Genomic DNA, 15,524 nt, shown 5'->3' on the forward strand with positions numbered 1-15,524 from the left:
GAAAGAAAGAAAGAAAGAAAGAAAGAAAGAAAGAAAGAAAGAAAGAAGAAAGGAAGGAAAGAAGAAAGAAAGAAGGAAAGAAAGAAAGAAAGAAAAAAGAAAGGAAGAAAAGAAGAAAGAAAGAAGGAAAGAAAGAAAAAGAAGGAAAGAAAGAGAAAGAGAGAGAGAAAGAAAGAAAGAAAGGAAGGAAGGAAGAAAGAAAGAAAGAAAGAACTAAAGAAAACAATATCTGTCCTTAAGGAACTTACATTCAACCAGAGGAAATAACTCATACCTATGTCCATGTACCTAGGATAGCAGCTGGCGCATAGTCAGTGCTTAATAAATGTTTATTGACTGGCAAGTAGGTATATACAAGATTTATGCAAAATAAATATAAAGTAAAAATTGGAGAGGGCAGGAGAAAGAAGAGCAGCAACAGCTGGGGAGATCAGGAAAGGCTTCATGTAGAAGAACATTTTTTTGCCTCCTGAGACAGCGTTAATAGCAGACAGGTATCACAATGCTGAATCTGGAGTTAGGACATTGTTGTTCAGTCGTGTCTAACTCTTCATGCCCTTATTTGGGGTTTTCTTGACAAAGATACTGGAGTGGTTTGCCATTTCCTTCTCCAGCTCATTTTACAGATGAAGAAACTGAGGCAGATAGGGTTAAATGACTTGCCCAGGGTCACACAGTTACTAAGTGTCTGAGGCCAGATTTGAACTCATGAAGATGAGTCTTCCAGATTCCAAGCCAAGTGCTCTATTCACTGTACCACCTAGCTGTTCAGAGTTAGGGAGACCTGAGTTCAAATCCAGCTTCAGACACTTACCAGCTTTGTGATTCTAGGCAAATCATATAACCTTGACCTCCTTCAATTTCCTCATTTGTAAATTTGGGATTGTAGTAGCACCTACCTCCCAGGGTTGTCATGAGGATAAAATATGATAATATTTTTAAAGTGCTTTGAAAACCTTAAAGTGGTATATGAATACTAGTTATTTTTATTATCATTATCATTATTGTTATTATTGTTATCTGATCTCCTACTCAGGGGCTTGTTGGGGCATTTGATGATAGAAGCTCATGAGCTTGATCCCAAATGAGGTTTTGCTAGTGCAACAACTATACCTCTCCAAAGAGGGGAAAAGTGTTCTAGACTTTCTAACTGCACGGCTAGAAAACCTAACCCAAATGGAAAGAAAGACATTTAGAAAGTTGGGTTCTTCCTCCATTATCTTTGCTCAAGTCTAATTAACAGCTCTAACAAGGCTTCAATCTTCGCTAGTCAGATGTAGAGAAATTATAGTACATTTAGTCCATGCAGTACTATAACTGAGGGGGCTTTAGTGCTTCATTAAATTGAGACTCCCCCATTGAACAAACAAGTGGATTCTGTCATTTTTCAGAGTTTGGCAACACCAGGGGGAGTAATGCCCTTTGAAAAATATCCACCTACCAACAAGTAAGCCCTTGTTTCTTTCTTTCTTTTTTTTCCGAGGAATAAAAAACGTTAATGAATTTGTACTTTTTGCAAAGTATATTTTGGTCCAAGTACAGTGGCATCATTTTAAATGTTCCTTTGCTGAGAGAAAGGACTTACATTTGAAAATCATTTTAGGAAGGAAAAATTAATGTAATTTAACATTCATAATTATTAATTTACCAAAGCAGTAAGTATGAATCATGCCTATAAAGAGATGGAGATTTTCATATGTTCTTTCTGTCTCTCCTCAAAGCAGCTGAGAACTATACTTAGAATTTTTCTGAGAAAAAGATTGATTGATTCTAAAGGATGTTTCTAGAAGTGGAAAAGCTCTTTCTAAACCTTCCCCATTTTGGTAAATGTCTGAATCTTATCTGCAATTTAAACAAACAAAACAGGAAAAAATCCCAACAAAAATGATGTACTTACTTTCCAATAATCCTTTATTTCTCTCTCCCCTTACAAAGAAAAATATACACAAAATCCTCCCAGTTCCTTTCTATTTCATCTGAGAATATCCAAGAAGGCCCACAGAGATTTTTGTAAGAGAGTTTAAAGTTCTCCCTAAGGAATATGACACATAGGTTGGGAGTGATTGTTATGACAGAGCATAATTGAGAATAAGTAACATTTTTTTTCTATCTTCCCTCTCTCAATCCTCTGTATCAGGGAGGATGTTTTAAATACAACTCAGAGAGTGCAAAAGTAAGATTTTCACTTAACTCCTGCAGCAAATTGCAATATGATTCACATTGATAATAGATTAACATTCTTTTAAATAACATCTTTTTTGCTTTTTAAAAATATTTTATTATGAATTAGAAAAGCATTAACAAACATGAACATTTCCATATACAAAGAAGGCTAGAAAGTGAATTTTGTAGATTAAAAGCCATAAATCTGTTACTTACAGGTTATTTTTTAAAGTTATATTAAACATAACATGGTAGTACCAACATTGCCCGGATTCTCTATGTCACTTTCTGAATATCCTTCTGCTTTCCTCTGTGCATTGTTAAAAGAATTTATGCTCTTTTCCTTCTTTTTCTTTTTGCATCACTATCACTAGTTTCCCCCTTATACATTCCCCCAATTTTATACCTTCCTAAAAGAAAAACTCAAAGTTCCTCCCTTATAGCAAAAATTTTGCCAAGGAAAACAAATTTGTACCATTTTTGAAAATGTATGCCTTCTTCTGCATTCTTTCTATCACCTTGCCACAGAGAAAAGGGAAGCATGCTTTATCACCTGTCTGCTGTTATTGATTGATCAATGTATTGATCCAAGTTCTAAAGTCTTTCAAAGCTGTTCATTGTATAAACAATTCTTCTGATTCTTCTCACTCCACTCTGCATCTAATCATACAAGTCTTCCTAGGTTTCTCTGAAACCATCTCCTTCATCATTTTTACAGCACAATAGTCATTATATTTGTGTCCCATAATTTGTTCAGCCATTTCCAGTTGATGGGAATCCCCTTAGTTTTCATTTCTTTCTGCCATAAAAAAGCTGCTATCAATGTTTTTGTACATATGGGTCCTTTTTCTATGTCTTTGACTACTTTGGGGTATAGGTATAGTAGATTTTATCATTTCTTAAGACTCAATAAATCATTACATATGTGTACCATAATTTGTTCAATTATCCTGCATCTTAGTTTCCCTGATTTCATTCAATCCTCTACTCAAATCCTACTTTCTACAGGAGGTCTTTCCTAGTCTCCAAACCCCACTTTACTTTCCACCTCCTGCTGGCGTCTTCCCTTCAGAGGTTACATCTCATCTAAGATACGTATCTTGTATATGCCTAATTATTTACACCTTGTATCCCTCAACAGAGCTCCTTGAGGGCAAGAATTGTTTTTGTCTTTCTTTATATGCCCAACACTTAGTGTCTGGCACGTGGTAAATTTTCAATATATGCTTTCAGACTGATTTATAGACATGCTAGTTAGTTTCCAGTTCTTTGATGTAACAAGAAGAGCTGCTACCAATATTTAAATATAGTTCATCAATCTCTTCGTGGTATTTGACCAGGAGTTCCATCACTGGGTCAAAGGAAATACGTGATATTAGTGACTCTTTGGAGAGTGTTCCAAACTGCATTCGAGGATGGTTGGACCAGTTCATAACTCAACCAACAGTGCAGTAGTATGTAGTATGAGTGCTCCCACAGACCTTCCAACAATTGTTTTAACTTAAAAAATGAAAAAAGTTCTAAAAATTGAATAGATTACAGAAACACAGAATCTGAGATGTAATATCCTCTTCTGCCTTGACGTTCTCTCCTTTGATGGTCTCATTTGCTCCTGTGAGTTTCTGTTGCACTGCAGACCTACATGTCCAATGCTATTAGACTTCCTTGCCTAGATCTCTCTCTAGCACCTCAGACTCAACATATCCTAAAAAATAAATAAATGAACAAACAAACAAACAAATAAATGAAAGATAATAGAGGGAGAACTCAACCTTGTAAATGTCTTTTCTCCTGAATGGCTTCTTCTTCTGGCTTCTGGCATTTTCATTATCATTCATCCTGCCTCCTACAATCACAACTGGTCCCTTTCCTTACCTCTTACATCTAATCAGTTACCAAGTCCTGTCAATTCCTCCTCCACAGCAATTCTCTTCTCAATCACCTCCCCTATTTTCAATGCCCAATCTGTTTTGGTGGCTTTCTAATATACCTTTTTTACTTTTACTCCCTTCTCCTTCTAAGCCTTCTTGCATACCATTGCCAAAATGACTTTCCTTGTATAGACTTAGTCATATCCCTGTTCTGTTAAAAAAAAAAAATCTTTGGTATCTATTACCTATTGGGCACAATTCAAACTTATTGTCCTGGCATTCAAAGCCTTCCAGAATGGTACATCCCTACCTTTCTCATCTTAGCTCATTTTACAATTCTTTACACACCAATTGGCAGGCTGATGACTATGTAAGGAAGGAGCAGAGAAAGTTCTACCTAGGTGGCAAGGGAGGGAGTTCTATCTAGGTAGCAAGGGATGGAGTTCTACCTAGGTGGCAAGGGAGGGAGCATCTAAACACTGGGGTTGTAGACCATGTGCTCCTTGAGGGTTGTAGACCACGTGCTCCAGACACATTGTCTTCTTTCTGTTCACTGAACCAATCTATCCATCATCAAGTATTTATCAAGTACCTACTATATGCCAGGTACAGTGGTAGTTGCTGGCAATACAGGTATAAAGAAGAGAACAATCCTTATTCACAGGGAGCTTACCTTCTAATTGTTGGCAGGGTAGACAAAAATTACATCTCTCTCTCTCTCTCTGTATATACATACATACATACATACATACATACATACATACATACATATATATATATATATATATATGTAGTTCTGGCCTGGAGTCAGGAAGACATCCTCATGAGTTCAAATCTGGCCTCAGACACTTATATATATGTATATATATATACACACAGAGAGAGAGATGTAATTTTTGTCTATATATATAGTATTATATATTATATATAAAACATAATGTTAATTAATATAAGCATATACTAAGCAGTCAAATGCAAGGTAGTTTAGGAAGCAAATCACCAGCAGTTTGGAGAGATTAGGAAAGGCTTAATGCAGATGATGGTGCCTGAGCTGAAGCTTAAAAAAAAGAGGAACTCTATGAGGGAGAGGTAATGACAGTGTGCATTCCAGGCACAGGGACAACAAGTTCAAAGGCCCAGAGAAGAGAAATAACATTTCATTTATGAGACAAGGAGAGGCAATAAACAGTTGTCTGGATCATAGAGTGCAGAAATAGGGATAATATCCAATGACACTTGTTTTTGTCGTTCAATCACGTCTGACTCTTCGTGACCACATTTGGGGTTTTCTCAGCAGAGATACTAGAGTACTTTGCAATTTTCTTCTCCAGCTCACTTTATAGATGAGGAAACTGAGGCAAACAGGGTTAAGTGACTTGTCCAGGGTCACACAGTTAGTAAGTGTCTGAGGCCAGATTTGAACTCATGAAGATGTCTTCCTGACTCCAGGTCAGAACTCTATCCACCGTGCCGCCTAGCTGAATTGTCCAATGAGGCTGGAAAGATACAGTTAGGTCAGGTTGTGTAGGGCTTTAAAAGCTGCACAGAGGAGTTCATATTTTATCTTACAAGGAATAAGAAACCACTGGAGTTGATTGAGTAGCGGTGATCTGTTTTGTTACTTTGACAGCCTTGGGCAGGATGGACTGGAGGGGAGAGAGATCAACTAGGAAGTAGTTGCAACAATCTAGATCAGGAGAGGGTAACCTACCACCTTGAGGCCACATGTTGCCTTCTAGGTCCTTAAGTGTGACCTTTTGACTAAATCCGCATTTTACAGAACAAATCCTTTTATTTAAAGGAGATGAGGACCCAAACTCCACAGTATGAGTAGAGAAAAGGGGTCAATGTTATCATGACATGACAAGTGATTGGCTATGTAGGGTGAGGAAGTGGGAGAAGTTCATAGTAATGCCAAGATCATGAACCTGGGACACTGGAAGGATTGCAGCGCCTTCAAGAGAACTGGGGAAATTTGGAAGAGTGGAGGGTTTGGAGGGAAAGATAACGTGTTCAGTTTTAGTCAGATAAGGAAATTGAGAGATGTTAAGTGACTGTTGTGGAGTCACACAGCTTATAAGCATCAGAGCTAGAATTTGAATTCATGTTTTCCCAATTTAGCATCTAGAGCTCTATCCATTATACTACCCAGATGCCAACAGAACTACAGGCATACCTCAGAAATATTGTGGGTTTAGTTACAGACCACAGCAATAAAGTGAATATTGCAATAAAGTGAGTCACACGAATTTTTCGGTTTCCCAGTACATATGAAAGTTACGTTTACACTATACTGTAGTCTACTAAGTATGCATCAGTATTAAAAATAATGTATATACCTTAGAAATATTTTATTGCTAAAAACTGTTAACTATCATCTGAGCCTTCAGCGAGTCATAATCTTTTTCTGGTGGAGGGTCTTGCCTCGATGTTGATGGCAGCTGACTGATCAGGGTGATGGTTATTGCAGGGTAGGATGGCTGTGGCAATTTCTCAAAATGAGACAAAAAAGAAACTTGACACAATGATCGACTCCACCTTTCATGAAAGATTTCTGTGTAGCATAGGATGCTATTTGATAGCATTTTGCCCAGAGTAGAGCTTTCTAAATCAAACCCTGCTGCTGCTTTATCAACTAAGTTTATGTAATATTCTTCAATATCGTTGTGTCCCAGGGAATAGGGAGGCCCGAGGAGAGGCAGAGAGATGGGGTCAGTAGACCAGTCAGAACACACATTTATCAATTAGGTTCCCTGCCTTCTATGGACTCAGTTCATGGCACCCCAAAACAATTGCAACAGTAACATGAAAGGTCACTGATCACAGGCCACCATATCAGATATAATAATGAAAAAATTTGAAATATTGCAAGAATTACCAAAATTGGACCCAGAGACACAATGTGAGCACATGTTTCTCTCTCTCTCTCTCTCTCTCTCTCTCTCTCTCTCTCTCTCTCTCTCTGTATCTATCCATCTGATTCTCCTTCCCTCCCTCCCTTTCTCCCTCCCTTCCTTCCTCCATTTTAAACTTATCAAAAAGTGGAAGGCAGAATGATTCAGCCTACCCAATACATGCTATTCACCTCTACCCCAGTTTTATGTTGTATAACTAGATCAAGATCAAATGAACAAAAGAGGAATTGCCTATCATCTTTTAGTTAAAATTATGACAGCTTTTTATTATTCTCAGTAAGGGTTACAATTGTAAAGTTGTTACAGGTATGAGTTCCAGGTTAGCAGATAAACTTTCCCATGTTAGATATAAAGTTCTTCCCACCAGTGGGCTCAGGCAAGATGGAGCCAGGCTAAACCTGACAATTCAAAAAATTGAATGAAGATATTAACCAAGTCAGGTTTTGGTCACCTACAGGCAGAAGAGCAGCCAGGTGGGCATTTTCCCTTCTCACCTGCCTGTGGCCTGTGGCCTCACATGTACAAAATCTGGGTTTGCTCATAACGTATTAGATGATAAGTTATACAAGGTGGGGCCCCAGGTAACCTGAGAGATCTCTTAGTAAGTATGGAATTTTTATCTATGTTTTGACCATTCATTCTGAATCTAACGAAAGAGTCTTTGGCGTGGTATCTTTAGTTCACAAAAAGATTCCATTTGAACCATCTCCCTTTCAGGCATTCTTAGACCATTTCATTGCCATCAAATATGCCTTCACAAAACATCTGGACAAGAAGAAGAAAATCAACTGCATGGCTTGGCTGAACTACACCAAACATTTCAATATTAAGAGGCATCTGGAAGATTGACTGAATTTTTTGCTTTTGCTCCAGATGTTTGGCATCCTAGAAAAATAACCATTCCCTTGACTTTTTAGCAGTGATCAGCCCTCAAAGAAAGGAAGGAAAAAAGTGTGGGTACATTCGTGGGCGGGCTGTAGAGAGGGCTTGTACTGTAGCCACCTGTTCTGAGGATAAATAAGACTTAAGTTTCCAGGGCTATCAGTCTGTTACCTCCAGCAAACATCACAGTCATTCAAAATGTACTTCCCCCCCCCCAAAGGGAATGTGTGTGTGGGATAGAAAAAAAGCAAAGGACCGCTTTGAAGAAAATGCCTAGCTATAATGAGTCTTCCCCAAAGGAGACTTGCAATTTTTCCTTCTCCTGCTAAGAATAAAAGTAGATGGTAACTTACTGTGTAGAGGACTCGTAGTTTGACTTGTGAATGTCTCAGATTGCACATGTAATTGTATATTTGCATACCAAAAAGGAGTCTTCATAAGCCAAAAAAAAAAAAAAAAGTCCCTACTTGGCTCAAAAGTGGCCCATTTGCAAAGACAAAATTGAAGTATCCACAAATGGGGCTTAAATGAAGGCAACCTCTGAGTATGTGCTACCAGATAATCTGATCAAGTTTAAGAATATCTGCTCCTTGAACTTTTCTGTCAAGATACGTCATGTTGAGCAACCTTTAGCGTTCACCTGGCCCATCCGATCCAATGACGTTTCTAGATTTTATGTGCGCAGCTGTGATGGCTAACTCAGGTGGTCAGGAAGTAATCACTGATCACATATGGGCTTTTTAAAATGAAAAAAAAAGTTGCCTTTCCTTAAAAATTAACGACAACAGATCTTAGTATATTGCAGTGACAGGCATATTTTAAAGGTTTTCCTTCATGAGATATATCTCAAAGTATTTTCAATGAATGGATGTAAGTATTTGAACCTTTGCCAGATGATGTGAGAGTATCAAATGCTGTTTGTTAATTTTTTTTTGTAGCGCACACATTGACGAGCCACACAAAAGGTAGACCTTGGCATATTCAGTATTAGATCCATAAAGATATATTGAAAAAAAATAAAGATATATTGAAATATCACTTAGCAAGAAAAAGTCTGAAACTTGGTAAAATCAGGGATCCTTAGACATATCTGTCCCATTGGGAAAAGATTGAATATTGAATGTAATTCAATTATAACAGTGTTGCAAGGGCATGAGTGTATAGAAGAGGCAGTTTGGGAATGGAATTCAGGAAATCTTAATTCCAAGGAAGAGGGCCTTGGGAAATATAGGGAGCTGGGGAGCTACCAAAGTCAACTCTCAGCTGGGCCCTCCTAGTGTTTGTTTTCATGAGTTACTGAGAACTCCTTAATTCCTTAATTTGTGTTCTGTAGGGCATACAATTTTTTTTAATTTCATTAATGTATTATTTTGGTGTTTTTATTGTTAGATTCAGAAATTCAGTATAAAAAGAACTTTTCACTAATGCAGATTGATAATTCACCTCTAAAGTTTTAGGGACTTGCCTAGAGTACTGGGGGGTTGTGATTTTCCAGTCAAAGGTCACAGACAAAAAAGGACATTTACTAAACTGAAAAAGAAAAAATTGTGGCCCACTCAATTCTTGGTAGAAACTGTGAGAACTTGTGTTTTGCCATCATTGCTTTTGAAAACCCAATTCATCTCCATTCTATGATGAATCATCAGAGAAGGACTAGAGCAAAGGTCCTTTAACAGTGTTCCACATTTTAAAGTTTCCAACTGTGACAGTAAAGCCTACTTCCCAAGCAGATGATTGTGCAGATTGTAGCATTAAAAAAAGTACTTGCCACATATGCATAGACAAGTCATGTTTTGTGTGTGGGCTCTGGTATGCCTCATGGAATTTCTAATCAATGCACTAAGACTCTGAATTTGGGTAAAGTACTTAAGAACTGGCAGGTCTGTTGGATAGATTTTGGCAAAGCTTATATTTTTCTTGACAGTTAAAACTCCTAGAACACCATGTCCTAGCATTTTCTGATCTTGAGGGGAGGGTGAGAAACCTTAGGATAGGGATTCTTAACCTGATGTCTGTGAATTTGATTTTTTAAAAAAGCATTTCAATAACTATATTTCAATATAATTGGTCTTCTTTGAAATCCTATTTATTTCATGCATTTAAAAACATCTGAGAAGGGGTCCATAGACTTCACCAGACTGCCAAAAAGGACCATGAACACAAAAAAAAAAGGTGAACACCTGCGTAGGTAGCGAGGTGGGATGGCGAGAGAAATGCAAATGACCCACCAAAGGATGCTGACATTAATTCTTCAAGGATTACCTCCAATTTGAATGTTTCCAAGTTTCAGGCAGAAGCAGTCAGGGTTGGGGAACCTATGGCCTTGAGGCCATATGTAGCCTTTTAGGTCCTTGGGTGCAGTTTTTCTGACTGAGTCTAGGTTTTAGAAATCCTTTTATTAAGGAGATGTGTTCTGTGAAGTTTGAATTCAGTCTGCACTTGAAGACCTAGAGGGCCACATGCAGCTTTAAGGCCGCAGGTTCCCCACCCCTGGATCCCTGGGCAATGCTTCTAAGTAATAGCAATTTTCAGTAACTTTGCAAAGCCCTGTTTCTTCAAGATCAACATCAACTGTCCATTGGCTTATATTCCATTTATCTCTAGAACCTACGTCAGTCTCTCAAAAACTGAGAAATAAGCATATCCAATTCCCTCACGGGAGAAGAGAGACATTTCTTATAGGAAAAATAACAAAACAAAATGGCAACTCATTATTTCCTGGTTTTAAAAAAAAATTTTGGAAACCTAAAATCTTCCAAAATATCTTTTCCTGAAAACTGGAAACATTTTGGATCTTCATTTGTCTCCAAAATTAACTGATTTCTATGAGGGGGAACAGATCCCCTCAGTATAATCATACATAACTGGAGCTTTGGCAGGAGAGTGGGATATTTGTATCTCTTTGGGACATAATTCCTGTGGGGCTGTCTGGTATTGTGGCACTCGTCCAAAAGTTGTTAACGGTTTGTGTGTGTATGTCCATAACCGTGCTAAAAAGAGCCTTTCAAAAACCAGTCTAGTTGGAACTTGTTGCAAAGCCAATTTATTTACAATCTTATTTGGGGGGGTTAAAAAGCACAGCAATTTGCATTTGGGTTGGGTTTATACATTTGAATGGGCCATGCAAATTATGATCAACTTTGCCTAGAAAGATGAGTATTTCTTCTAACTTTCTGAAGATTTTACTCACTGTTGTGATGTCTGGTAGTACTTCGAGTGCCCATTATGTGTTATAAAATATAGAAAAGAATTTAATGGCACAGTTCTGTTAACCTCTGTTCCTATTCGTCGTTCCTATCTTTGGCAAATGAAATCTCCATCTCATTTGCTGATTTGCGTCAGATCCATGAAGGCAGCAATATATGGGAATACTTTTTATGGTGAATTTTAGTATCTTTTATTTCTGTTCTCAGCTTCTAGTTTTCCCTAGTTGCTCAGAATTGGAATGGAAGTAATAGAAAAGAATGATTGCCATACCAAAGTCCAATATGGGAAAGCTTCCTATAGGAAGAGTAAGTTGAGCATGTCTTTGAAAATATAACCATCAGCAGCTTCTTGGAGAGGAAGATGTACTTAGAAAAAAACCTTCAGGACTGGAAGCTCTGTCTGTACAAGGAGATACAGGCAATGATTCTGCCCAAAAAACCCTATTTTTGGTACCCTTCTACGGGTAATAACTAAATGGGTTTTTGTTGTTGTTTGATGCACTAAGGGTCCTTATAAATATACTCTCTTTGATCTTCACAACCTTAAGAGATAGGTATTATATGTTTTGAGAGGTGACTAGGTGATGCAGTCAATAGCATATGGGACTTGGAACCAGGAAAATTTGAGTTCGGGTCCTGGCTGAGACACTTACTAGCTGTGTGATCCCGGGCAAGGCATTTAACCTCTGTTTGCCTCAGTTTATTCCACTGCAAAATGGGAATAATAATAGCACCTACCTGATAGAGTCGGTGTGAGGATCAAATGAGATATTTGTAAGGCACTTAGCACAATGCCTAGCACATCGTGGGTGCTATTTAAATGTTTATCCCCTTTCCCTTCCCACCCAAAGGAGTATTAGAATGAGTAACATGGGGAAGGTTTGCCATAACCTCGTATTCAAGTGGACTAGCAGTTTCATGTCAACATTTAATGAAATAAAATTCATTCTATTATCAACAGACATTTTTTAAATGCCTGTATTCAGAGCACTATGCCAGGCTCTGGAGATACAAAGACAAACGTAAAAAACAGTACTTGTCCTCAGGAAGCTTATATTCTACTAGAATACAAAGGGCTTTCTTACAGTAAATAAGCTTGTTGTGTGAGGATGTACATACTCTCGTCTATTTTTTTTTTTTTTTTGCATATCCCTTAACCTTTCTGGGCTTCAGCGTCCTTACCTGTAGGAGGTTGGACAAAATGACCTCTCAGGCCTTTTCGAGGTCTCAAACTCTAAGATTGCCTTTTAATTATTATGAATTAAAGGTATTAATTAAATTGAAGATAAAGATATGAATTAGAGATAACTAGGGGGCCACATGGGTTTTCTCTGCAATAACATGGCTAACCTCCATTTAAAAAGTTGAACAAATAAGAACCTAGAGAATATGTAGAAGGTTTAAGGTCATACAAGTAGCAGGTTAATGTCTGGTTCACAGGGTCATCAATTTAGAATTAAAAGGGATTTTAGAAGACACCTACTCTAACTCATTCATTTAGAATTAAAAGGGATTTTAGAAGACATCTACTCTAACTCCTTCATTTTATATATGAGGAAACTGAGGACCAGAGACAGGAAGTGATCTGCTTAAGGTCACATGGATAGGAAAGTTGGGTTATGAAACCAAGTTTTCTTACTATAAATCTGCCATTTTTCCAACTATATCATATGGTGCCTTTGGGGCATACTAAATTCTTCTATGGTGGTGTTTTGAATCACAGATTTCCATAATATGAAATCATCTCCTAAACTATTAAACTTCAAGAATAAGTAGCAGATCGCCCCCAAAACAGGCCTCACTGTATTTTCTAATGTGATAAATCCAGTAACCTTGCTTATCTCAAGTTCATATTTAACCGTTTTTATTGCTAAACTGTTTGAATTTGGGGGAATGAAGGTCACAATCTCTGTTGAACCCAAACTTGCATTCTGATAGAAATGAGAACTTATCAAAGTGACATACGAAGTTGGATCTACAAATCAAGTGGGAGGGGGTTAGACCTCTATGGAAATTAATGTAAGACTGCCACCTGTTGAGATTTGCTTGGAAAACTTTTCACTCCAAGTATGGATAATAGTTTTTCACAAATGTGCTAGGTAACAGTATTGGCTTCTGAATACAATACAGAGCTTCATGCAGTCGTGCTTCTGGGTCCTAAATAAAAGCCCACTTTCTTGGGCATTTCTTTAAATACCAAAAAAAGAAAGAAAAAACAGTACAATGTCTTGGAATCATTTATCTGCTCAACAGACTACATGAACAGAACCGTTAAAATAGGGTGTTCTTAACCTTGTTTGTCTTAGGGATCCCTTTGGTAGTCAAGTGAAGACGACAGAATAATATTTTTTCAATGCATAAAATATATAGAATTACAGAGGATACCAATTACATTGAAATATAATTATATATGTATATGTTTGAACATATACATATATGTAGATACACACATACGTAAGCACACACATACATATGTGTGTGTACTTATATATGTATGTGTGTATATATATATATATATATATATATTTCAATTTACAAATTCCAAGTTAAGAAACCCCCAAGTAAACTAATTTTCTTCCAACTAAAGGTACTTTTTTTCATTTAGGTTCTTAAATCAATGAAATGTGATACTATTTGTAGTTGATTTAACCTGGTAACTACATATTGTTAATGATATTTCTTTTGCCATGGAGCTTACAGATGTTTCTTCTGGCTACTTGTTGTAATACAATTACTTCTATCATTTTAATTTAATTAATTGTGGTAACTGAATCAAGAATCTGAAAGGTTACTACTAAGTCTTGAACAACGCAGTTTCTCATTCTTTCCCATCAAACTTTCTTTCCCAGCCATGAATATATCTGGATCTCATTCTTTTTTATTCTTTTTTTAGCTTCCTGAAATGACTCACGTTCAAACTCAGCGACCCTGGTTGATGTTTCTCCTGCAGAACTTTGGATTGATACTCGGTTGGCTTTCCCTTTTAATGCTGGCTATATATGAGCATAACATTAAAATATAAAGTCTTTGCTGGGATTCTCAAAGTTCCTTTAAAATTAATTTCTTTGACCCTGTTTCATCATTTTCTATGCACTATATAGTAATTTGTAAATTAATATTTTGTGTCTTAGGTAAAAATAAGCCATCATTTCACTTTATTAACTTATTCAGATTTTGCACTATGGTATTGTATTCTTATAAACGTGAAAGTTAAGACTTAGTCTTATGTGGATGTTTTCCCAAACTGTTCAAACTCATAGTATTTTGAAGGTAGGAACTACTGAATTCATTCTAAGAAATTGCCCTGATACTCTGCCCCTATAATAAAGAATGTCTATAGTAATTGAACTGTCTATATAGTTTTCAGACATATATACATATATATATATAAAACACACACATATATATGTATATCTACTGCAACATCTTTAATGTAAAAAAATGTCTTTCTAAGAAACTACAAATTATAACCACATTCAATTTTATAGGAATGCAATAAAATCTGGTTTTAACATGATAGCAATGTGCATTCTCTTCTGCTTCTCTTGAAAGTTTTCCTATCATCTTTCACTGGGTCTGGGTAACACAAGAAAAAAGAAAGTACTACATTTCAGTTCATTCGTTTTTATAAATGCATAATCTCTTAAAGCCTAAATGTCCCTGTGTGTCAGCACTCTGCTATGTATTCACCAAATGAAATCTGTTCCAGACTGCAACCAAAAGATGAAGTTCAAAAATAAAACTAAATCTTCCATCATGAAGCAGCTTAACTGATCAAGTCCCACTGATTGTAGCAGAAGACATTTATGATCAAGCTTTTACTGGCAGACACAAAATATATTTCACATGATTACCCATTCTGTAGGAGCCCAGCATAATGAGGGGGAGGGATATGTAATGAAAGGGTGATGTACCCCCACATCAACAGCTGAATGGCCAACAGTGGTAGTCATGACAGCCAAAATTCCAATTGATATGTAATCCCATCAATTTTGGTAGTCTCATTAACAATGTGGATGATCATCCATTCATTCCTGCCATTCCTGGTTGATTCATATATAGGTCCTTCCATAAATCTGCCACACTATTTCCATACAAGGTACTATCACCCTTCTTAAGTTCTTTTGACATTATTTGTCTGCCAGTCGGATACACATTCTGTTCATTGGTTATATTCTATATAACCCATATATCTTTTTCTTTTCTTTTGGCCTGATAATAGCCTTTTCACTGCTTTTCCTAGATACTTTCTCATTCTTAATATGTTACAGCTTGCTCATAACCACCACACACTTCTTAATTGCTCTTTATGGGATTTTTAATTTCAGTTCTTTAATGACTGATATTCCATGATTGGGTCTTTCATAACCAGTAAAGTAAAAGATGGCTCCAGCATTTATCTTTTTTTTAAAAAAAAATAGGTATTACTTGTATTTATAGCACCTTAAATTCTACATATATCCTTCCTCTTACCCCTATCCAGAGAG

At 36.8% G+C, this 15,524-nt stretch overlaps 1 protein-coding gene across 2 annotated transcripts in view; it reads left to right on the forward strand.

Moving 5' to 3' along the window:
• The window catches only part of SLC39A12 (solute carrier family 39 member 12), a 102,392-nt gene extending 88,333 nt beyond the window's left edge, over positions 1–14,059 (forward strand). For both annotated transcript variants that reach the window (XM_027847960.1, XM_027847961.1), the window contains one exon: positions 13,931–14,059. In XM_027847960.1, the coding sequence (XP_027703761.1) occupies positions 13,931–14,059 (129 nt within the window). The remainder of the gene's footprint in view (positions 1–13,930) is intronic.
• The last annotated feature ends 1,465 nt before the right edge of the window (positions 14,060–15,524 follow it).

Source organism: Vombatus ursinus, unplaced genomic scaffold (genome assembly GCF_900497805.2).
Source record: "Vombatus ursinus unplaced genomic scaffold, bare-nosed wombat genome assembly UNPS02005459.1, whole genome shotgun sequence".
NCBI classification, from domain to species: Eukaryota; Metazoa; Chordata; class Mammalia; order Diprotodontia; family Vombatidae; genus Vombatus; species Vombatus ursinus.